Below are 10,430 nucleotides of genomic sequence, written 5' to 3'. Positions count from 1 at the left end.
CCTGGTGGGGCTACAGCCCATGGGGTGGCAAAGAGTCAGACACCACTGAGCCACTAACGCTATATGAGGGTTGGGAATGGGTTCAGGTTCAAAGACGACCGAGTTCCAGCCTGAACGAATTCTCCCAAACTGGTGAGAATTAGGGTGTAGGGTCTAGGGCATCTCTGAGAGGGGATGGGTGCAAGAAAATGGCCCCAGAGGAGGGCCCAGCCAGAGCCCATTTCCTGAGCCCTGCTGCCCCCTGAACTCCGCCCCCAGCCCTTGGGGCCGGAGCGTCTGGGTCCTCCCTCTGCAGCTGCACCCGGGATGCCGGCCGAAGGCGCGGGGGTGAGAGGGTGGAGAGAGCCGATTGCAAGCGCCTGGGCTGCCGCAGGGGTTCGAGATAACCGCGAACGCGGGAGGGGGCGTCCCAGAGCCGGCCCCACCTGCACCCCAGGGCGCCGAGGGCGGGTGCAGGGGTGGACTCGGTATAAGACAGCCGCTGTGCGCCGGGCTGGAGACGCCCGGCTCCCAGGCGAGTCTGGCGCCCGGGTCGGATCTGACCTCCCCGAGCTGACCTCCCCGAGCTGAGAAGGGGCTTCATCTACGGTAGGGGGAGAGGGGGCGGTTGAGGCTGGCTGGACCCCTGACTCCTGTTCCTGAGGGAAGGGGGCAGAGGGAAACCTGGACGCCTGGTTCTGACGGTCGAGGGGCTGGAGGTCTGGAATTTGAGGTCTCATGGGAAAAGGAACTAGGAATACAGATTGGTGGATGGGGAGGGATGGGAGCCCAGATTCCTGGGTCCCCAGGGGAAGGGCATCTGGGGGCCTGGAGTCCTGGGTCAGAGGGAGGAGGGGCTGGGGGCCAGGACTCCTGCTTCCCCAACTCTGTCCTCGTCGCATCAGAAAAGACACCTCCCTGCCTGGCAGCCCCTGAGAGGCTCAGAGGGGTCACCATGACGACACCCTTGCTGATCCTGCTGCTGACCTTCGCCCTGGGATCTGCTGCACAGGAAGGTGGGGACCAGCCCAGGAGTGGGGGTGGGGGCTGCACTCACCCCCGACCTCCCATCTTCAGCCCCGTTGACCCTCCTCAGGGGCTCCTCTCTGGGCTGTGCCTGCTCAGGGCCTCCCCCCCGCTCCAGCAGCTTCCTCCTTTGGAAGACAAGACTCCTCTGCCTTCTGCCTCCTTCCTTCCTGCTTCCTTCTGCCTCCGGGGGTCTCTGTGCCCCCCAGACCCTGTCTCCCGCACGCAGCGTCTCTCCCTTCAGCTTTGGCGGCGGCCCCCCAGACGAGATGCTCCTCCTGGGTTTCTGAGCAGGCTGTCTCCGTCTCCGTCTCCATCTCCTGCTCTTTCTGCACTGTTCTCCTTTTCTGCCTATCTCCTTGTCTGTCTGTCTGTCTCCATCTGTCTCCAAATCCCTTAGCAGCTGACTCAGTCTTCCTCTGAGGCTTGCTGCCCACTTGTTCCTCCATGTCTCTGTCCAGACCAGGGCGACAAGAGTGGGGAGAAGATTATTGATGGAGTCCCGTGTCCCAGAGGCTCCCAGCCCTGGCAGGTGGCCCTGCTCAAGGGCAGTCAGCTCCACTGCGGAGGCATGCTGCTCAGCGAGAAGTGGGTGCTCACCGCTGCCCACTGCATGATGAAGTATGTGCGAGCACTTCCAGCCCTTCCTCTGGGTCCTCGTCCCCCTCTCCGTGGTCCCCGTCCCCCTCTCTCTCTGGGTTCCCATTCCTCTCTCTCTCTGGGTCCCTGTCCCCCCTCTCTGGTCCCCGTCCCCCTCTCTCTGGGTCCCTGCCCCCCGTCTCACTCCCGGCGTCTCTCTGAGCACTGCTCCCTCCTGCAGTGAGTACACCATGCACATGGGCAGTGACCGGCTAGTAGGTGGCCAGAAGATCAAGGCCACACGGTCCTTCCGCCACCCGGGATACTCCACACAGACCCACGCCAACGACATCATGCTGGTGAAGCTGAATGGCCGGGCCAAGCTGTCGTCCAGTGTGAAGAAAGTCAACCTGCCTTCCCGCTGTGATCCCCCCGGAACCATGTGTACCGTTTCCGGCTGGGGCACCACCACCAGTCCTGATGGTGAGGCTGCCTGGGAGACCCAGGGGCCCCAGACCCTGACCCTTCCTCCCCCAGACCCGGGAGAACAGGAGTCAGCGCCTTTTTCATAATCTGAATGTGGAGCCCCTCCCCCCACCCCTCCTCCCCTCGTCCTTCAGGGTCCAGAATCCTGGACCCCCATCCTCTCCCCATCCAGACCCCAGACCTCTGACTGGCACCCCTCCCCATCCCGCAGTGACCTTTCCAGCGCAGCTTATGTGCACAGACGTCAAGCTCATCTCCCCACAAGACTGCAGGAAGGTTTACAAGGACTTGCTGGGAGACTCCATGCTCTGTGCTGGCATCCCCAACTCCAGCACCAACGCCTGCAACGTGAGACCCCCTCCTCCCCCGCCCCGGGTCCCTGGCTGCTTCGTCTGAGCACAGAGCCCCCGTTGTCCCCCTTCACCCAGAATCTCTGCACGTGACCTTGGTGCGGGGCCTTCTCCATCACCCCTGCACTCCCCGCCCCGGGCTCAGCTTTCCTAGCTCTCACCACCCCATTCTCTGCTCAGGTCAGTAGTGGGAGCCCACTGCGGGCTGATGTGACCCTGAGGATGAGGCAGAAAAATGAACAGGAGGGTCTGGGGATGGGGAACCTGTGGGCCAAAGGGTAGGCATGTGTGGCCTTGGCTTCAAACACAAACTGTATTTATTTTTAAATTGACATCTTTGTTCAGTATCGCAACCCATGAACACAGCGGTGGTGGTTTAATCATTCAGTCGTGTCTGACTCTTTGCAGCTCCATGGACTGTAACCCACCAGGCTCCTCTGTCCATGGGATTCTCCAGGCAAGAACACTGGAGTGGGTTGCCATTTTCTTGTCAAAGGGATCTTCCTGACCCAGGGATCAAACCTAGGTGTCCTGCATTGCAGGCGGATTCTTTACTGACTGAGTCACCCGTGCAGCCCCCAAACACAAACTTTACAGGGGAAGAGGCGCCCAAAACTCAGGAATCGAGATAAATCACTTTCTAATGCAATATTTTGTCAATTCATGCAAAAGTCCACGATGAACAAAATATCAGAATTTTCAATAAAGAGGCCTCAGTCTTACTGAATTTCTCATCTACCTCAGGCTTCAGTGAGTCTCAGCACAGCCTGGTACCTGACCCTTTCTCTGAAATTGGGATACAGTGTTCATCATGAACTTTTTCATATTAAATTCAATTTTTAAGGTATTGCATTAAAATAGTATTTATTGCAATTACTGAGATCGGGTGCTTGAAGTTAAGGTCTCGCTCCCCTCCCTTGGGACCCAGTCTTAAGCCAGGAATTCTCTCTCCCTTCTTCTTTGTAACCCCCTCTCTGTGATAGCTCAGTTGGTAAAGAATCCACCTACAATGCAGGAGACCCCGGTTCGATCCCTGGGTTGGGAAGACCCACTGGAGAAGGGATAGGCTACCCACTCCAGTGTTCTTGGGCTTCCCTGGTGGCTCAGCTGGTAAAGAATCTGCCTGCGGAGTGGGAGACCTAGGTTCGATCCCTGGGTTGGGAAGATCCCCTGGAGAAGGAAAGGCTACCCACTCCAGTACCTGGCCTGGAGAATTCCATGGACTGTATAGTCCATGGGGTCACAAAGAGTCAGACGCGACTGAGTGACCTTCGCTTTCACTCTGTCTCTGAACACCATCTTCCCACATCTCTCTTTTCACTGAATTTCATTTCATTCTTTCCATCTGTGTTGCCCCCTCCACTCCCACTGGCAACCTCTTCTTCATCCTTTGCTATACTTCTCTTCCTTTTTTTTTTTTTCTCTTCATTGTCCCACAGCATGTGGGATCTTAGTTCCCTGAGCTCCCATGTCCCCCCACACTGGAAAGTGGATTCTTAGCCACTTGACCACCATGGAGGTCCCCTCCATTCCTTTTCTCTGTGACTCTTTGCCTTTCCTTGTCTCTCTCCCCATACCTCCCTGCCCCCACTCCTTTGCCTCTCACCTGCACCCTCAGCTGTCAGGAATGGGGGCACCATATGTGTGAGGGATGGGGTGATGGGACAGGAATGGGTGTCCCAAAGAGTAAGGCATCCTGTTCCTCCCCTAGTGACGGCCAGCTTCTTGAGTGTGAGAGTCGTCCTGTGACACAGGGTCCCACACTCGGGAGCGTCCCACGCTTGGTTTAACACATTCCTGTTGCTGTTTTGAAATTCTTAATACTTTTTGAGCTATGGAGCCCACATTTTCTTTCTCTCTCTCTCTTTTTTTTTTTTTTTTTGGCAATGCCAAATCACTTGGGAGATCTTAGCTCTCTCACCAGAGCTGAAACCCAGGCCGCGGCAGTGAAAGTGCCAAGTCCTAACCAATGGACCGCCAGGGAATTCTTTGCATTTCCAATTTGCACCGGGCCTTGTGAATTATGTCATCAGTTTGGCCCCTGGGTTCCAGGGCCACCCCATCCCCCTTTCGCACATCTATCCATCCCCTGGAGACATCACACTTTCCTCCCTTGGCTTGGTGCCAGAATCCCCAAAGATAGGGAAGAAATGGGGCTTTGACCGCCAGAAGCCCCGCCCTTTCCCTGTGATTGGTCCCATGGGCTGGGGCTCAAGCCAATGTCTTTAGACAACGTGGTTTCTCTTCTCCTCGATGGCTATAATTTCTGCTCTTCCATTGGTCCCCAGAAACAGTGAATCTCTCCCCGTTAGTCGTGGTGGAAATCCAGGGTCCGCCTGACAAAGACTGACACCTGAGGCGGGGGCAGGATCTTCCCTCCGAAGCTGAAGCTAATTTGCTTTATCCCTTCCAGGGTGATTCAGGGGGACCACTCACGTGCAAAGGTACCTTGCAAGGCGTGGTGTCCTGGGGCAGTTTCCCTTGCGGCCAACCCAACGACCCAGGTGTCTATACCCAAGTCTGCAAGTATGTTGACTGGATAAAAGAGACCATGAGAAGATATCGCTAATCTCTCCACTCCCATCTCTCCATCCCTACGCTCTGGAACAGGAAATTGACAGAAATAAGGACCTCAGTGACCTACAGTCCTACTTGCCTTTATCTTTCCTCAGAGGCGTGTCAAAACCTCAACAATATGTGTGTAAGCCAATCAAATCAGTAAGGACCTGAAAGCCAAACAAATACAAAAACCTTGATGTTGGTAAGGATGCAATGAGACCAGCCCTCTCTGCCACTGAAACTGTGAATTCATACAGTTTTTACAGAAGGTGATTTGGCAGTGAGGACATTTGTTTTGTCCTCCACCTTTGACTAGTAATTCTAGTTGTCTACTTTAAAAAAAAAAATGCAAAATACGGAGCAAAGTTTGAATTTATCACAATGTTATTTTTCATAACAAAATAGTGGAAACACAGAAGGTGTCTAGAAACAGTGGATTGTTCAAACAGTAGGCTGGTTTGAGGCAAAGATATTCTGAAGCTGTTAAGGATAATGATTACACAGAATTCTTAGTATCATGTGAGCATGTTTATGTGGTGTGATGTTAAATGAAGGAAGGAATATACAGAAATATGTGTATGTGGTTCTCACTGTGTAAAATGAAAATATTCACAAAATAAAGCCTGAAAGGACGTGTACCAGCCTGCATACAGTGGTAGTCACGGGACGCCTGCTTCCTTCCACTTACTTTTCTGTGGGTGTGCACTTTAATAGCCTGGAAAACAAAGGTGGAGAAGCTCTGGAGCTCCAAAGTGGAGGAGAAGTCACCCTGAAGAGAGGGAGATGGGAAAGAAAAATATATCTGATGTTTGGCCCCTTGTCCTGCCTCCATGCCCAGTGGCATATTTTTTTCCATTTTCCAGGTCTCAGTTTTCCTCATCTGTAAAATGGGAGAGAGAAAGAATAATAAGGCAGAGAGAGTAAAAGGGCAGCATTAGAGAATATGCCACTTCATCAGGGTGTAGAGGGATGTGAAAGTGTTTCTAGGCATTCCACAGGTGATGTATTAGGAGTACAAGGTGGAAACAGAAGGCTGGCAGGAAGACAGGACCCTTGGGTCATGCAAGGGGCTGTGTGACCGAAAGTGAACACGCAGCCTCCAGGGTGTCAGGGGAGATGGGGGGCTGGGAACCCGGTAGGTGGGCTCCTATCCTCAAGAAGGGGCCTCACAAAGGGAGGCGGGAGAAGCCCCAGTGACTCAGCCTGGCCACACCCCTGCTGCTGCCATCAGAGGCTCCCCGGGGGAGTCACACATCAGAAGCTGCTGACAAAGGGATCCTCTCCTGCCAGTCTTTCCAGTTGCTCCTCCAGAACTCCCTCCCAGTCAGCATTCTCCTCTTGTGGAGGCTCCATCCACTTTCCTTCTCTCCTCACCTCCCACTCTCCCAACCCTCCGTGTATTGCAGGAGTTCCACTGTCCCTGCAGAATGTCTTAACTTCCTCTGGCGTTCCAGCGCAAAGCCCCCTCCTCCCTCAGACCAGAGTCCAGACACCCAATCTCTTCCGGCCTCTGAATCTGCGTCAAGTTTCAGTTCAGTTCAGTTCATTTCAGTCGCTCAGTCATGTCCGACTCTGTGTGACCCCATGGACTGCAGCACGCCAGGCCTCCCTGTCCATCACCAACTCCCAGAGTTTACTCAAACTCACGTCCATTGAGTCGGTGATGCCATCCAACCATCTCATCCTCTGTCGTCCGCTTCTCTTCCTGCCTTCAATCTTTCCCAGCATCACAGTCTTTTCAAATGAGTCAGCTCTTCAAATCGGTGGCCAACATATTGGAGCTTCACCTTCAGCATCAGTCCTTCCAGTGAATATTCAGCACTGATTTCCTTTAGGATGGACTGGTTGCATCTCCTGGCAGTCCAAGGGACTCTCAAGACTCTTCTCCAACAGTTGGACCACAGTTCAAAAGCATCAATTCTTCAGCACTCAGCTTTCTTTATAGTCCAACTCTCACATCCATACATGACTACTGGAAAAACTAGCCTTAACTAGACAAACCTTTGCTGGCAAAGTAATGTCTCTGTCCAGGTTGGTCATAGCTTTCCTTCCAAGGAGTAAGCGTCTTTTAATTTCATGGCTACAGTCACCATCTGCAGTGATTTTGGAGCCCAAAAAATTAAGTCAGCCACTGTTTCCATTGTTTCCCATCTATTTGCCATGACGTGATGAGACCAGATGCCATGATCTTAGTTTTCTGAATGTTGAGCTTTAAGCCAACTTTTTCACTCTCCTCTTTCATCAAGAGGCTCTTTAGTTCTTCACTTTCTGCCATAAGGGCGGTGTCATCTGCATATCTGAGGTTATTGATATTTCTTCCGGCAATCTTGATTCCAGCTTGTGCTTCATCCAGCCCAGCATTTCTCATGATGTACTCTGCATATAAATTAAACAAGCAGGGTGACAATATACAGCCTTGACGTACTCCTTTTATTTGGAACCAGTCTGTTGTTCCATGTCCAATTCTAACTGTTGCTTCCTGACCTGCATACAGATTTCTCAAGAGGCAGTCAGGTGGTTTGGTATTCCCATCTCTGTCAGAATTTTCCACAGTTTATTGTGATCCACACAGTCAAAGGCTTTGGCATAGTCAATAAGGCAGAAATAGATGCTCTTCTGGAACTCTCTTGCTTTTTCGATGATCCAGCAGATGTTGGCAATTTGAGCTCTAGTTCCTCTGCCTTTTCTAAAACCAGCTTGAACATCTGGAATTTCACAGTTTACGTATGGTTGAAGCCTGGCTTGGAGAATTTTGAGCATTACTTTACTAGCATGTGAGATGAGTGCAATTGTGTGGTAGTTTGAGCATTCATTGGCCTTGCCTTTCTTTGGGACTAGAATGAAAAATGACCTTTGCCCGTCCTGTGGCCACTGCTGAGTTTTCCAAATTTGCTCACATTCCAAATTTACTGGCACATTTAAGTGTCAAGTTTAAGGAATGTCAAAAGGCTTTGAGGGACTTTCCTTGGTGGGCCAGTGGTTAAGAATCTGCACTTCGACTGCAGGAAGCAAAGATCACCCCTGCCACGCAGAGTATTTGGCCACTACCTTTGTGAAGCCCCATCAACATCCCCTCTCTGTAAATCCATATTCAATCTAAACATTTTTAAAAGAACAAAACATCGCAGTTTCACTAGGTCAGCCTGGGGATAGTTGACTGTGCCTCTAGGCGGATCTTTATGCAAATCTGAAGGTGGGTTATTTTGCAATGACTTGAGAGGTCTCTCTTGTTGAATTTTTTTTAAAAAAACAACTTCTTTTTTCTCTGGGCAGACAGTACACTGTATTCATTAAAGACACTGACTCTAGAAATGGCTTTTCGATGCCAATCCCATTGTGGCAGTTGTGAGCTATTTGCCTTTGAGTGCATCACTCCCCCACCTTTGTTCTTTCATCCTTTTTTTTTTTTTTGAAGTAGAATAAATCAACTTTATTGCTTCTTGGAACGGAAGAAACTGCACACAATGGGAGTCATGGTATCTCAGGAAAGGGACGTTCAGAAGAATTTATTATAAGATTTGGTGTTTCCACGAAGGGTTTACAGAAGTAGCTGTTGTTTCTGTTTTTTTTTTTTTTTCTGGTATTGTGCTTTTTTAAAAAAATTAATTTATTTTTAGTTGAATGGTGATTGCTTTACAGTACTGTGTTGGCTTCTGCCATGCATAAACATGGATCAGCCACAGGTATACATACGGCCCCTCCTTCTCAAATTCTTTCATCCTTTTTTTTTTTTTTAATTTTTCTTTAAATTTTTGGCCACACCCCCCAGTGTGTGGGACCTTAGCTCTCTGACCAGGAGTTGAACCCACATTGGGAGGGCAAAGTCTTAACCACCAGGGAAGTCCCCTGTTCACCCCAGAAATGAGGGAAAGAGCATCTGTTTCCCATGGCTGTTACAAAGCATAAATTTAATATTCAGAAGGTGCATGAACAGTGTCTGGCACAGAGTCAGCCTGCAGTGAGGGTTGATTTTTACAGTTTGTGACTTCTGGCTCTTCTTCTTGCTTCTACTTTCATAAAGTTTTCTAATAAAACACTTTCTTTTCTTCAAGTGTTTTTTTGTAACGTGGACTATTTTTAAAATCTTCTCTTGAATTTGTCACAATATTACTTCTGCTTTATGTTTTTGGTTTTTTGGCCCCAAGGCATGAGGGATCTCAGCTCCCTGACCAGGAACTGAGCCCTAACCCCCTGCACTGGAAGGTGGCATCTTAACCGCTGGGCCACCAGGGAAGTCCCAAACATTTTCTTCATTGAAGACTTTTGCAGAGGATGAGCATGCATGGCGTGTGGGGATGGCAGAACCATGAGGGCCACTGGCAAATGCCTAGAGGTGGGCACTTCACTCTCTGTTAGAGCTTCTTCCACTCCCCACTGTGGACCACCTCCCTCCTTTCCTAAGGGGCTCTCTGCAGCTCCTCAAAAATCCGCCCATCCCATGGAGCAGTAAGGGGGATCCAGAGGTGGCACCCAAGAGATGGGCCGTGTCCACGGCCATGTTGGAAGTTGAGTTGCAGTTCGGGCTCCATCATTTTCTGGGTGTTCGAGGTTGAGCAACTAAATTCCCTTCTCTGAGCCTCAGTTTTCTTTTCTGTAAAACAGGAGTGGGTGTAATGAAATCATTTAATCACTTGGTCAACATTTCCTAAGGCTTCCTCTGGGCCAAGTCCTGTGCTGGTACTTGGGACACAGGGATGAGTCAGCCCTAGGGTCTGCCCTCAAGGAGCTCGTGGTCCAAGTGTGGGAGATGGACCCAGATGGTGATAGGAAGGAGCCACCTGCTCTAGGAACTCCGATGAGAGTGACTAACCCACCTGCAAGGGGCTGGAAGTTGGGTGGTGTTCAGGGACGCCTTCCTGAAGGAGGTGATGATGAAGCAATGGCAAGTTGTTGCCAGGAGGAGGTGGGAAGAGCATTGTGGGAGAAGGGACTAGCATAAGCAAAGGCTTAGAGGCTGGAAGACATGTAATGAATGGTTCAGGAACACTGCTAGTCTCCATGGCTGCAGCCCTAGCAGACAAGTGGAGCGGAGCTGCTCCAGGCCATAAGGCAGCCACTCACCTCGGTGTCTCCAGACTCGTGAAATGTGGCAAGTTCCAATTGAGGGGTGCTGTAAGCGTAAAGGGGGCATCCCTGGTGGCTCAAAGGGTAAAGAATCCACCTGCCAATACAGGAGACCCAGGTTTGATCCCTGAGTCAGGAAGATCCCCTGGAGGAGGACACAGCAACCCATTCCAGGGTTCTTGCCTGGAGAATCCCGTAGACAGAGAAGCCTGGCGGGCTACGGTCCATGGGGTCGCAAAGAGTCAGACATGACTGAAGCAACTTAGCATGCACATATGTGTAAAAGACACGTGGGATTCAAACACTTACTACGCAAAAAATAAGAAAGCAAACTGCCTCCTTAAAATCGTATTTTGATGTCACGTTGAAATGATATTGTTTTGGATG

The 10,430-nt window shown here is 51.0% G+C and overlaps 1 protein-coding gene across 1 annotated transcript; it reads left to right on the top strand.

The window, feature by feature from the left end:
* The first annotated feature begins 347 nt into the window (after positions 1–347).
* On the top strand, positions 348–5,629 carry KLK7 (kallikrein related peptidase 7). The gene is made up of 6 exons (XM_069551400.1): positions 348–588; positions 885–995; positions 1,467–1,626; positions 1,826–2,067; positions 2,282–2,418; positions 4,834–5,629. The coding sequence occupies exons 2-6, from the start codon at positions 935–937 to the stop codon at positions 4,987–4,989; spliced, it is 756 nt and encodes a 251-aa protein (XP_069407501.1). The 5' UTR covers positions 348–588; positions 885–934; the 3' UTR covers positions 4,990–5,629.
* Positions 5,630–10,430: the final 4,801 nt, after the last annotated feature.

This window comes from Ovis canadensis, chromosome 14, assembly GCF_042477335.2.
Source record: "Ovis canadensis isolate MfBH-ARS-UI-01 breed Bighorn chromosome 14, ARS-UI_OviCan_v2, whole genome shotgun sequence".
In the NCBI taxonomy this organism is placed as follows: domain Eukaryota; kingdom Metazoa; phylum Chordata; class Mammalia; order Artiodactyla; family Bovidae; genus Ovis; species Ovis canadensis.
This window is presented reverse-complemented; position numbering and strand designations above follow the sequence as displayed.

Bases quoted from the DNA above. Each gene is read 5' to 3' on its own strand.
- KLK7 (XM_069551400.1), top strand. From the start codon at position 935: ATGACGACACCCTTGCTGATCCTGCTGCTGACCTTCGCCCTGGGATCT. The intron at 996-1,466 runs GTGGGGACCAGC...GTCTCTGTCCAG, and splicing joins GGGATCTGCTGCACAGGAAG to ACCAGGGCGACAAGAGTGGG. The intron at 1,627-1,825 runs GTATGTGCGAGC...TCCCTCCTGCAG, and splicing joins GCTGCCCACTGCATGATGAA to TGAGTACACCATGCACATGG.